Here is a 14,383-nt window from a genome sequence, read left to right as displayed (position 1 = left end):
AAATATATGACGTTCAGATTCTATTGAACCGCATAACCAATGATAAAGAGAAATGTATTTGTCAGCATGATTATTAGCCCAGTCAGTGCATGGGCTAATCATTGCAAACAAAAATATATTTCTTAGCTTCTCTATGGTGACTGATTGTAACTTCAGTCAGTGCGAGTAAAAGTGCTGCGGAGCATCAAGTTGAACTCCAAAGTCACTCGGTTGTCCAAAACATCGTAACACAATTGGATTCAGAATAACTATCCGTTTCAAGAACTTTAGAACAATTAATAGACAAACTTCGTTGGACCCAAATAAGGTCAATGAAAGAGCGTCAAAGCAGTGCTGAGCATAGTCACATGGCACGATAGCCATATAAATTTCATTATTACTATAGATGAGCAGCCAAAGGAAACCCTCTCTCTCTGTCCAGAAGTGGAGATGGTATTGGCTATTGTAATGGTGATGAGTGACGAGGGATAAAGAGAAAAGGAATATAAATAGTGGTAATGTTATGACAACCCAGAGAGAAAAAAAAAATGAAATCAGCTTCTTGAAGCTTGCTGAATCATGACATTTCTTTTTGTGTTCAGGTTTATATGGGTTTAGATGGATGATGGTAGAAGTCTTAACGATGGAAATAATCAAGAAGTTTTTTTTGGGTGGGGTGGAGAAGAAAAATACAGATCTTTCATGCAAAAACGAGCAGCAGAATACACTTACGATGGAGAATTGAACAGAACAGCATGAATGAGTAAATTTGGCTAAGCTAAGCCCTATCAACTGTGATGCGCAGAATACACTTTCAGCAAGGTTATATTGTATTCCTTGCACTGCAGGAGATCAACAAAAAAGAATGTGAAGTTCTTGAATGATCTTTATATACCATGAGACAAACAAGAAACATCATTTGTAAAAGATAACAAATATGTGGTACGATGATCACATATAACTCAAAATTGACAAAAGCCAATGATTCTATTACCCATGAATGCATATCCAATAATAACAGAAGAATAGCTTTGTCAAACCTGGCAATATATCGGTAGACCTGTCCTCTTTGAAACTCTTTTACCACAATCCTATTGGTGGAACATAAGATGCTTCGATTAGTAAACTGCTACTGCATGCACAAAACAGACTTTCAACAAGCATGATAGGTGAGACTTACTAAATGCTCAAGCGACTATTAGCATCTTGATCTTGTTGACTGGCTGTGAGAGTATGACGAAGACAAAACCTGCACAGAAATGTTTCTTGACTAAAATAAAGTATTCATGAGCTCAAACATACTGAAAATTATAAATATACAGGCTGTTTCAAGACCTGTAGGTTTTGCTAATCCTATGATTTTGCCTTCTTGCTAATGGCCACCACATGGTGGTGCTGAGAAAATCACCAATGGTAAGTAAGGGAGATATTAAGCGAAAAATAGAATGATGAGAGTGTAGGCATGAGAGGTCTCTCTATATGAGCAAACCTTCACTCTATATGACCCAGCATCTAAAAATTATCTTTCTTCTCTTATCGAATTACAGTGAAATCTTGTTCAAATTTCAGAATACTAGTCACTACTCGCAGGATATTCCATTAATGGGATTAGTTTCTCATCTTAAATTACAACTACCCTCGTATGCTTGTCTCATTCTGCCGACACTTTGCTTTACACTGACTTCAAAGGCAACTACTGCTATTATGTCCATTAAATATTTTTTTTTCTTTATCCACTTTATAAATCATGAAGTCGCAATGGAATTACCTGATACATCTTAGGTCCTTTTTTAAGCAGATATCCTACACTGTTCAAATTTTCCACAAATGTATCTATATCTGGAACCCGCAAACTGATTTTGTCTGCCAAGCTGTATATCTCCTGAGAAAACAAATAAAAGGTATTGTCATGAATTAAGAGAAATGAGGACCATCCACATTTTATGCAATCAAAGGATTATGCTGCTTACAGAAATTGAGAAGCAATCTTTTTGCTGCAACTCGGACTGTTTGTGAAGAGCACCCAGGAATCTTTTTGCCTCCTTCTGTTGACTCATCCCACCACTACGTGCAAAATCGACAAAACCACGCTCATCAACATATTTATCATACAAGGATTCTTTCATTATCTCGACCACGTCCTGCCAACCACATGAAGTGGCATAATGATAATTTAATGAATTTCTGATAACAAAGCAATATCTGCGGCAGAACAAAAATTCTGCTACCAACTGTATCTATTTGGACACCAACAAATTGCTGCATGGTAACAGTACACTTAACCAACTTTTGATAATTAGAAACTCATGTAACATCCAGAGAAGACACAAAGAAAAGGGTGGCATAGTACATAAGACACCCACAAAAGCAATATTTAGAAAGGGTCAATAAATGCTGTCTTAATTTACAAGCCAAGAAACCAATTCCATAACCCAAGCCCTGGCCACCTAGATTGCAAAGGAGTAATCTTATTGTGATACCAAGGCTAGCCCTCTAATTGAGGGCCTAAAATGAACCTGTTATTGTAATTAATAATTGATGAAGACAAAGTAGAAAATTAATGCTTCCGAAGATGATTTATCTGCCTTTTTATTTCTGATAGGATATATCAAGTTTCGTGTATTCAAATGCCCTTTATAGTATGTTACTCCTTCCTGATGTCTAATCAGCCACAATTCGAAAAAGACCATAAATCGAGTTAGTTAATAACATGCATGACATGCACTGCACATAAATATAAGAGTTCATGAGGACAAACAGTTCAGAAGACTACCATTGCATCTTCAACGGTAATTTCTTCTCTGAGATCCAATCGAGCACGAGCCTCTGCAAGCCTCACTAGGCTTTCCAACTGCCTTGCAGTGATAGGTGTGCCATCAGCTGAAGTACTATTATCTCTAAGTTGCAGATAAAATTTCTGCAAAATCTCAGCTGCTGGTCTAGACATCCTTACAAAAAAGAAGAAACAAGGTTCATTGACAGCAGCACACAAAAATTATCACAAGTGACACAACCTTTAACATAAATTAATTACCTAGGGGAGATGAAGTTTCTTGCATAAGCAATATACTTGCGAATAAGAGGACCAGGAAGGGGAACAAAGTCCTTGTCTTTCACCGGGTCCAGTCTCAACCTTGAACCCAATGAACCAATACGAACACCTACCTCCATGTTCTTGTCAGGTTGCATAGCTGCGTAAGCTATATTAATTTTTTTGTCACATGAACTTCAACTTTTTTAATAAACAAAAGAGAGATAGTACCTGTGCGTTGCTTCTTGGTAGAAAACAAATGCTCTGAATTCCTTGTATGAAGCTGCAATATGAGATTTAAAATCTATCAAATATCTAACAAAGATATGGATCAGCTCTCTCATATGAAAAATAGGTACATAAATTTTGATGGTAGTATATTTCATGTCATCCTTATGCTTACAAAAACGAAGAACGTTATCTGATGGTGCACATACAACAGAGCCCCACAGCAATTACAATCAGTATGGTGACTTACTGCCATTATATGGTCAGAGACACGCTTATCCAGCAGCTCATCTGGTTTGTCCAGTAAAATGAAAACCAAATCGAATCGTGAGAGGAGAGCAGCACTCATTCTTAAATTTTCATTGACAGTTTTTGCCCGGCTGCAATGATTATTGATAACAAATGAAAGCTGCTCAAATAGATGACAGACCAACAATGCAATAACTTAAAATAGTAAGTTCAAGCAAATTTGAGAAGGCAAACCATTGGAAAAATAAGATGCTTTTGTAGTCCTGAATTAAAAGAAACCCAAAACAATTGAAGCGATTCATGACAATACTGCAGTTTACGAAAGTGAAGATAACAATAAAGAATTTTATGAGGAAAAAGTATCAATAATATGAGAAATATGGACAATTGATTCTTGAGTAAAATTTGGACATTTTCTAGTGCATTAATGTTGCTATAATCATAGAAAAAAAGACTGCTTCCATTACATTGTCTTATTTGATCAATGTTATTGCAACTAAGGTAGAATTTCTAACGATTGTTAAAAAAACAAACACAATCTGGAACATTATATCATTTATTGACAGATAAGCTTGAAGCAATTAAATTATAACAAGTTTCTCTAACAAGATGCCATCTTTACTCAAAAGTTTACGTTTTCTTAAGGGATTTCACATATAAGCCCTGCATTGTCCCAAAATTACATAAAACTCCCATGCACCTAATCCACAAATAACTCATATTGTCTTGGAAAATACCCTTTCTTTGTAATATACTTGTACATAAATCTGAAACATAATTATGAAACAATCCTCACCCTCTCAGCTTGCTGCTATCCCTATGCTATACCAAATTGAGACCAGCTCCTTTTCCTGTGTTCACCACTACCACCACCTTTTCTTTCACTTAAACTCATCACATTGTCGCCATCACAGCCACCGCCACCATCTCCTCCTCCTCCCCCCCCTCCTTCTCCATCATTCACATTCATGGCGCCATTGCTCCATTTTGAAACCATGATTATTGCCATGTCACAAACTGCACCTACCACGTTACCTTCCTCACCATGCTCCACCCATTTGTCACTCCACAGCACTGTGGTTTTATGGTTTGTCCATCCTTGTCAATCACAACCACAGTCCCCAAATTCAGCACCATTGCCATCACTATCTTTGTCATTGTTGGCCTCTTATCCTCAAGAACTACCACTATCAAGAACAATATAGAGGCGAAGGTTAAGAGCAAAAGAGACAGACAAGGGTAGTTCAAGTACTTAAGTTCCAAATCTAAATATAGCATACACAACAAAGAGATATTCAAGATATAATTATGTAAAAGTCATGTTGAGTTCCAGATATAAATAAAGAGGGGATTTTCTATGATTTCACAGCAAAATGAGTGTTATACATGAAAAACCCTTCTATAATTTAAACCCCAGGACGTCTATGAATAAACAAAAACAAAACCTACAATCATCAAAAGATCCAGAAGAATTGGTTATACAACTTAATTTATCCCTTACAACAAAACACTACTTTTTTCTCACATCCAGTGTGCTGTCCTCATAACATGTATCCCTAGGTCTTTCCTGAAAATCTATTCCATCAACATTATGCCTTAATTAAATTTTCCTTTCGAAAATCAAATTTTGGTCTGAGCATATTCACACTTGTCCACGGGCAACCAGAAACATTAACAGTGATATCATTCTCTTCTTTTCCATTTGAAAGGAACAGTAGACTTCATAATGAAGAGTTTCTGTAGCTAGGAAATCTTAGGACACTATTCTTAGTAACTAACATTTCCTTTGACTTGCGTAACTAGAATAAGAGAGGTTTCATTTGAGCATTAGATAGAAGCTCACACATGATATATCACTATTGAGGCACATGAATGAAATTTCCTAGGACAATAATCTAAAAGGTCTGAAGAAGCAACTGGGAGAAACTTGCTTATAATGACCGCCAACAGGATTTGCTGCTGCTAAAACAGAGGTACGAGCTGACAAACTTGCCACCAATCCAGCCTTTGCAACAGAGACACATTGTTGTTCCATGGCTTCCAGCAAAGCCTAAGAAACTGAATTCAATTAGGATTTCCAAATTCTTCATAAGCCCAACGATGAAGGCACCTTTTCATGGATCATCATATAACTATCATCGTACCTGATGTTCCGCAGACATTTTATCAAACTCATCAATACAGCATAACCCACGATCAGCAAGAACCATGGCACCTGTGGTAAACCCATCAATGCTAATCATCAAGATATATAGTATACAACATATGAATACAAGTGCACATGCACCTGCATATATGACAGCTGCCTTTTGTAATGATTACTTAAACTGAAGGTTATATTAAAAGAAGGCTGGAAATGTAGTTTTCTTGCAGCCTCACAGAGATATTAATGACAAATGGAACATGGAAATAGATATATAAAAGTTAACACCGAAAATATGCCAAAAGTTCATGTATACCAGCCTCAAATGCATAATCACTTGTCATAGGATCTTTAACGACAGCAACAGTTAGGCCAGCATTAGTAGTTGCATTGCCACAAACATAGATGCCTCGAGGGGAAACTGCTGCTGCTGCTTGCAGGAGTTGGCTCTTACCTAATCCAGGATCACCTACAACAAAGATGATAAAGCCTATATAAACAAGTGTTTTATGCCAAAATACAATGATAAATCCACAAGCTGCAAATTAGCAGTAAATTTACAAAACAGACAAGCCAGAAAGAATTCAGTAAACAAAGTGTAGATTGCAATTACCAACAATAATGACATGAATGTCTCCTCGAACTGGGACCTTGTTTTGATCCACCGAATGCTTTTGCACCCCCCCAAATAGTGCAAGCACAATGCCAGCTACAGAGAGGATCAAACTTATCAACGAAAGCACAGTAATCCCTTGTAGATGCAAATTCCCACTAAATTAAATCAGAAATAAGTAATCACCAGGTATGGCCAATGGAACACATTTTCATTTTAGGACAAATTTAAAAATTTAATGCTGATAGTATAGACAAACAAGTATGATTGTACAATGACAATGATAAGGATGATGAAGCAGTAGTAAGTGTGTAATCAACAATAGCAATGGTGGCAATAATTGTACAAAGGTAATAGACCTAAAAAGGGAAGTGTCAAGTAGCATGGTAGAGGTTTTGGTCTGATAATTTTGGCGGATAGATATCTGCCAGGTCAACTCAAATCACCTGCTTCTTTATAATTGACAATATACTTGCCTCATACTGAGCAGCTTTCTGTCATAACATTTATTTAGTTGTGGCAAAGAGTAATGACTGTGACAATTAGACTTATTAGAAACACCTGAGGCATAAAGCTCACTGAACTAAGTTTTGGTTCTTGCATTAGATGAGGCTTATAAGCTGTACTGAGGCATACCTTGAGCATGCTTCTTAGAGCTTTTCGGATGTTCTAGCTAAGAAAGCATGCCTCTATAATTTTAGTTTAATCTTAGTACTGTGACATTTCTTGTGATGCAAACAGTCATATTAGTTTTATTGGTAAAAGATGTAAAATAATTCAGTTACTGAGAAAAGGAAACAGGGCAATAAATAAAGCATTTTTTTCCTGCACCTGAGAAATGAGAAGACTGAACAACTGGGTTTGTTGTTGCCAATCAAAGTGACCTAGAGATGATGGTGTATTATTGGTGGTGGTTGCACTCTTTTTCAATGATGATGGAGGAAAAATGCCTGAACTGTGTGATATATTCATATTATCTGAAATTTAGATCCTGTGGAAAGGATTTCTTTTAACATGCTAAAGAAATTTTAACCAGGTTTTCTTTCTTTTGGTATCTTTCAAATAAAAATGGTATTTTCTCTTGATTTCTTTTCTTGTCTCCATGACCGCATGATCAGTTGGTCAAAAAATAAATGACAAAAAATGCATCACTGTCAAAAATAATAATAATAATAATAATAATTGGTAATGTCAATGGAAGTTACGATAAGTAACCATTATAGAATGTAATAATCTGTCAATAAATACTGACAAAGATAAGACTTTAAAGAATCTTTTAGTAGAAAAGGTTGCATTAGAATAATTCCGCATAACAGCACATATCGTCAATGAAAATAAGCATACCTTTCACAAGTTCATGCCCATAGATAGAGGGGCAGAAAGAATGAACTATCTGACGGAATATGTCAGAACCATGCTCCTCAGAGAATTTCACAATAAATTCAAGATCTCTGGGTGAAAAAGAAAAAAATTCAAACAGCATATAAGCTCCACTTTCAGAATTAGTTACACGAACATCCTCAGTACTCTGAGATTTTGAGTTTCTAACAGAAACTGCTTCCAGATATAGATAATACAGCCCCTGATTCTTGTTTTTGGACCTTCCTGGAAAATTGCAGAAGTTCACTTTATTTCAATCTACACCAAAACATGAAGAAACAAATAATATATTGCTTCTCTTGCTTCCCAAGAGAGAAAGAAAGAAGAGTGTAATTGCCAAATTCTTAAGAAAATGAGCCACATAGCACAAGATGATATATAAAAAGTTATTATGTCACGAAATTACCATGTCATATCCAGCAAATACAATAGCAGTCATTAAGAATTTTAGGAAAACACATGAAAACAAGAATTCAGTGTTAAACACAATTTGTGTATAAATGTCACTTGGAATATGCAAAATTATGCAATAATTCATGGAACAATAAGGTTGTAGTGATGGTTTTACTTCTTGAAGTACGCAAGCAGTCCAAGCAGAAACCATCTCAACTGCACACACTAAGAATCAGAGGGCAAGATGGAAGCACCAGCCACAGAGCTGCATGTTTTTGTTCAAAGGAGAACAGTGTTGTGAGATCGATCACATAAAATTTTAGCTTAGAAGTTTCATTATTGAACTTCTACAAACTCGTTGATCTCTTCTACTACACTAAGTTTCCAAATTAAATCAGTCACAAGGATCAAAAATATTACAACAGAAATCATTTTTTACAAAATGTTATAATACAAATATAATCATGTTGTTTAATAATGTTTCAACAAATTCTCTTTTAACATTTGGTTCCAATCAATCAGTTTAATTTATATCTATCACTATATCCTATATCATATGAGATGATTGCCGGGTATAATTCCAAAAGCGAAAACATGAATGGGACAGTCAATTTCTAGGAGCATAGCGGCAGGCAAATACTATACCTCCTCCAATGTCCATGTAATTATTAATTACTTTTATAATTCCAGTAACTGTTATAACATCACCAGGAATGCAAGAATCAACAAGATCCTCAGCCAATTCACACTCAACAGTTCGAGGCACCCGACCCTCTTCATGATTTTCAGATTTAAGAAGTTCCTGGACTCTGACAAGGGAAAAGATAACATCAACATTTCAGTTTGCAGCTGCATAAGATAAAACTGTAACTTCCAATTGAGAGAAAAAAGGCATACCTTATTTTCTGAAAATCTATCAGTTTTGCAGTAGATCTATTTGGCATAAAAGTTCTGCTCCTGCATCCATGGATGCTGCAAGCTACTGGAGGAGAAAACTTTCCATCAGGGAATACACGCGCAATAACAGTTCCACACTTTCCACATGCAAATTCCATCTGCAGAACCAAAGGTCTGGTTGTGCTGACCTTGACAACAGAACCACGCACTGAAACTAGCTTCCCTGTCAAACAATAATGTAAAGCCCTCAATCTTTGTGCACTAAAATTATGGCTGGCCAAGGGGGAAAATAGTCAGAAACATAAAACACAACCTATATATGCAGCTTTCAAGTTCTTTAAAGTGATCATTGAATCAGGGTGGTTATATAGCCTAATGTTTATTTTCTCTGCATCCTCCAAATGATAATTAATCTTCTTTGTTGAGAGAACCTGTTCACGGTCTAACAACTGGTGGTAAACGTATGGATAACAATATAAAAGTAGAACAAATAAAGTTAGATGATTTTATGAGACGTACCATGTGAACTGCAGCACCCATGCATGACAGAGCTTCCTTAGGTGCTTCCTCCAAAACGGCATAAAATTCATCAACTCCACATGCCTTCTGGAAATGCTGCATGTCAATGGGGAGAAAGAAGTTGCCACAATCATCTTGCACCTGCTTCAAAAAAGAAAGCTGTTAATGTGGAAATTAAGGTAGAAAATTCAAAAGAGGGCATCACCCAGTTCTTTCAGTAAACACATTAAGTTGACCACTGGGTCAAAATATGAAAGACACAACATAAATAACATAAAACAACGGATCAAAAATTGAAATCATATGCCCTGTGGTTCCCATTCTCCAAGGACTTCAATATTAGGTCAATTTCAACGCAATCTACATGTAGCTTGCGCAGTCAATAACGCAAATACAATCATCAACGTTGGAAGCAAACCATTCAATCAGAGCCTACAACCTAACGAAACTAATTTCCAGAGGGCAAAACAAAATGACAAAGATCAATTTCTCCAACTTTTTTCAGTGGCACTAATTCCCACGCATTCCGATCCATATATTCATAGTGACAGACCTTACCTTCGGTATACGCATCCAGGACAGAATGCACTCATCATAGCTTATTTTGCTCTCGGGATAAGCATCACGACTTGAGTTCAAACTGTGTAATCTCTTACTTCTGCACCACCCGCAATTTACCACCGACTAACCTTACCCAGTAAACGAACTTCCACACCGTAGATCATTTACCATTAGAGATTAGTACTGACACCTAAGAACCCAGAGCTAGAAACCCTAAGTCAAAGAAGCAACCAGGGATGATACGATCTCAGGACCTGAGAAAGGAAAGGATCGGCCTGGGGTGTGCAGAAGAAATCAGCAAGCAGCGCGACGAGCTTGACCTTGCGATCCTCCAAGGCGAACTCCACCTGCGGGAAATAGTTGGGCCAAATCCTCGACGCCGCACTCAGATCCAGGGGGCGGCCACCCGGAACGGCCCTCTCTCCGCCCTCGGCAAACATCGCGGTAGGGATCGAGAGAGAGAGAGAGAGAGGAGAAAAGAGGGAGCGCGAAGGGGATACAAGCTGCTTGAAATTGAGTAATTATTTATGAGGATGACACCAAGAACCCGATTACCCGGATCCGATCGGTTACAACCAGGATCCGATTCAAACCCGAACCGTCTCAAATGTAACCCGCTTGAGGTTTCGGGTCCGGATCTAATTTCTTCTGTGGGGACTGACTAAGAATTATTTATAAGCAGCATGACAATAGCAAATGCTTATCCTTGAAAATGTTTTTTAACAAAAATTTAAAACATTAATTTCAGAAATCCTATTTATACACACAATCCCTATAGATGATATAAGTAAAAAAGTGCTAATGATATTAGAGTCATAATATGTTCTTAAGTGCCAATATGTGTTGAGAAATATCAGTCAAGTATTAGTGAAAGATTTTTTTTTTGTTATATATATATATATATATATATCCGAGAATTAACTGATTTTATTTATTTTATTGGACTTCTAAGATCAAAACTTTTCATCTTTATTTTTTTTGTAAATAATTTTTATTGATCCTTATAATATTTTTATTATCCACAAACGGATTAAGATATTAACAATATCCACTAATTTGTAGGTTTTGATCGCTCTCGAAGGCCAACTTGAGAGAGGGCCAAAGTCCCAAGTTTGCCCTTGTATTTATGGCGATGTAACGAACGTGCTCCTTCGGATCTGAACCTGTCATCGCGAAATGGTGGATACGCGTTTGGACCCGAAAAACCGATAGCCCGATTCGGTTGACACTATTGTATTGCTTTCATCTCGATTGGGTTCGGGTTAAATGAAAAGATCCATACCCGATAATTCATTTTCTATGCAATTCGGGATTGGATCGGCGACACAGCATCATCCAGTTTGTTAGAGAGAACAAAAGAATCTTCACTACCGTCCATTTCACTTTCCCTCTAAATCCTGACCGTTCGTCTGTTACTTCAAATCAATTTTTTTTTAATAGAATGGGCGGTTGAGATTTAATTTAAATCGATTTCATAACTAAAAGTCTTGTATTCAAATCCCATCCACATCATATTTATAATATTAATATATATATATATATATATATTCAATTAATTCATATGTTGAATCAATTTGCTAGAAATTTGCAAAACCCCTATGACAGCAAAACTCTGCTGTCATAGTTTTAAGAAATACAAACTAAATTCTATAACTACTAATCTGCTGATGGTGTTAAGGAATTTACAATGCCAAGCAGCTTACTAAATATTTAACGAAATGTTCTAATGCATAAATCTCCTATAAAAATATAGACGTGGCAAGTAGAAATGCCAATGAAGAATAATTAAAAATTATATTATTGAAGCGATTAAAAACCAAAAAAAAAAAGGAGACAAGTCTCACAGAGCTCGCTGGCGCAAGGGATCAGACCGGCGGCGCCGACTCCACGGACTCTGGCAGCACCGCTGGAGGCGTCGCGGAAGAGGTTGATGCCTCGCTCCCCGCTGTAGAGGAGCTAATCCCATAGCTCGCTTCGCCTCCGCCGCTGCCCTCGCCCTCGTCGTCACAGTCCTCGTCGCCCGGACCGGAGACGAGCCGCGGCTCGCTTCGCGTACCGGAGGACGACGACGCCTCGGTCCCTGTGGTATACGAAACAATCCCATATCTCGCTTCGCCTCCGCCGCTGCCCTCGCCCTCGTCGTCGCGGTCCCCGTCACATTGGCAGGAGACTTGGCTTGGCTCTCTTTGCGTAGTGGAGGACGTCGACGCGTCGGTCCCCATGGTACACGGCACAATCCCATAGCTCGCTTCGCCTCCGCCGATGCCCACGAGGCTTGGCTCTCTTTGCGTAGTGGAGAACGTCGACGCGTCGGTCACCATGGTAGATGACACGATCGCATAGCTAGCTTCGCCTCCGCCAATGCCCTCGCCGTCCCGATCGTCGTCGCCATGGCCGGAAACGAGGGGAGGCTCCCCTCCTGGCGGACCGCCCCCCGAGCCGGAGAAGATCCAGGTGAGGTCGCAGACGCCGGCCTCGAGGAGGACGGTGATGGCGGCGGAGGAGAGAAAGAGGAGGAGCCAGGGGAGGAAGGCGGCGACGGCGCCAGCGATGGAGAAGACCCTGACTTCGGTGGCCGTCGTGACGGCGGTGGCGAGGCGGATGAGGAAGAGACCAACAAGGGAGATCCAGAAGGAGTGGATCAGGACCTTGCTGGGGCGGAGACCGCACCGCGGCAGGTGGAGGTCGATCTCGATGCGGAGCCTCCGGGAGTGGCGCCACGAGGGGATGCGGCGGGGGTGCGGCGGGGTTGGGGAAGAGGAGGAGGCGCCGGCGGCGTCGACGTGGACCGAAGCGGGAGGTGGCTGCTCGAGGGAGGCCATTGTGGTGATCGGATCCGTCTCCAGTGACTCTGTTGGGAGTTTGTTGGTGGGCGACTTGAAGGCATCGAGCGGGAGAACGAGTTTCTACGAAATCGCACCGAACTTTCAAATTAGGGTAAAAATAAGTAAATGTTTATAATTAATTAATAATCAGTTAGAATTTTGCATCTTTCCCGTTTAACGTAACAACAAATGTTTGGCCAATAACATATCATTTTTTTAAAATATATTATTTACTATATCAGGTGTGGAATCCACCCATTATTGCATCAGTGCCTAACAAAAAGAGCAGATTGGAGGGCCACTCCCTTACCCAAGTCTGTTTAAATTTAGAGTTTGTATCATATTGGGCTGCACACTTGACCGCCCTATTACATCATCTATAAACATAGGTAATTCTGTACACCAAAAAGACCTCAATTAATTGATATTATTTGCCGTTCTGTTTTATCGTCTCTTTAAATCACATGGTATGTTAGCATATTACTTAAATTATATAATACAGAATATGTTAATGGTCACACATAAGCATCACAAAAAAAGTGATCACGAAAGAAAAAGGTCTAAATCAATCTCCTCCCATTTCCTCCTATCGATAAAAATTTGTCCCCCTCTTATAGCTCAGATGGGTAAAATGTCAAGAGAGGGACATTGAAGATGTTACAAGTTGTCCCCTCCAAGATCAAATATAAAAGGTAATCATCTCAACAAATGCTCTAATGAGGAGACCCTGCCTCTAACCTATAATATTTTTAATTGGGGAGACAACTGATATTCTTTTCGCACGTGGATGCGTCCACTTCGATGTAAATGTCGGTGAGGTACTAGCATTTGTTCAATGGCCCAAGTCTCTCACTTTTAGTGATGAACTCAAGCTACCTACTCGTATCCGCTAAGGTATTCCTAAATCTCACCTCTCAAGTGCAGGTACTTACGAGCATGATGCATGTTGTCACCCTGTTCTTATCTCAGCTAACCCAACAAGTGACATCATCATCTTAGCTACGGTCGACACCTTAACTGCCATTAGCATCAACACCCATCGAGATCCCCCCAGCCAATGCGATGCCAACATTTTAGGATTGCCCAAGGCCTATAGAATTGCCAACCAAAGGAGCGCCCAACTCCCCAATTGTGGAGTTCAACACACCACCGTACCTTCGTTATGCTCTGCCCAAATCTAAGACTCAATTAGCGGATTCGATGGATGACTCTCTAAGGGTCCGGTTACAACAAATGGACCAACACTTAAATGAGATGTGATGGGAGTTTCAACTTAGAAAGAGTACCAATGGATCATAAGGAACCAATCCCGCCTTAGGTTGATCCCACCTTAGGAACAAATGGATCATAAGGAAGAGTTCGACCGATCCCACCTTAGGTCGATCCCTATTCACTTAGAATATCTAGGAGGAACCAATCCCGACAAACTTCTACATCCTATTGCTGGAGCCCTTTGACGACAGTACCAATGATAGAGCATACTTTTACTTTTCATGCCCAAATGTCATTGTATGATACTTCAGATATCTTAATATGTCATGCCTTCCCAACAACGTTAAGAGACC

At 39.0% G+C, this 14,383-nt stretch overlaps 2 protein-coding genes across 2 annotated transcripts; both read right to left on the bottom strand.

The window, feature by feature from the left end:
* Window positions 1–941: 941 nt before the first annotated feature.
* LOC135582453 (probable DNA helicase MCM8) lies at window positions 942–10,467 on the bottom strand. The gene is made up of 18 exons (XM_065173370.1): window positions 10,248–10,467; window positions 9,433–9,573; window positions 9,227–9,344; window positions 8,914–9,136; window positions 8,662–8,825; window positions 7,588–7,848; window positions 6,244–6,339; window positions 5,947–6,099; window positions 5,632–5,702; window positions 5,419–5,537; window positions 3,489–3,618; window positions 3,242–3,293; window positions 3,014–3,170; window positions 2,753–2,927; window positions 1,950–2,120; window positions 1,748–1,861; window positions 1,160–1,228; window positions 942–1,070 (listed from the first exon to the last, which is right to left on the bottom strand). The coding sequence occupies exons 1-17, from the start codon at window positions 10,431–10,433 to the stop codon at window positions 1,178–1,180; spliced, it is 2,382 nt and encodes a 793-aa protein (XP_065029442.1). The 5' UTR covers window positions 10,434–10,467; the 3' UTR covers window positions 942–1,070; window positions 1,160–1,177.
* A 1,227-nt stretch (window positions 10,468–11,694) lies between these two features.
* LOC103970949 (uncharacterized) lies at window positions 11,695–12,893 on the bottom strand. Its single transcript, XM_009384859.3, has one exon. The coding sequence runs from the start codon at window positions 12,813–12,815 to the stop codon at window positions 11,859–11,861; it is 957 nt and encodes a 318-aa protein (XP_009383134.2). The 5' UTR covers window positions 12,816–12,893; the 3' UTR covers window positions 11,695–11,858.
* Between the last annotated feature and the right edge of the window lie 1,490 nt (window positions 12,894–14,383).

The sequence above is a fragment of the Musa acuminata genome, chromosome BXJ3-11 (genome assembly GCF_036884655.1).
Source record: "Musa acuminata AAA Group cultivar baxijiao chromosome BXJ3-11, Cavendish_Baxijiao_AAA, whole genome shotgun sequence".
NCBI classification, from domain to species: Eukaryota; Viridiplantae; Streptophyta; class Magnoliopsida; order Zingiberales; family Musaceae; genus Musa; species Musa acuminata.
Note: the sequence above shows the minus strand (reverse complement) of the source record. Positions and strands in the feature narration are given on the sequence as shown.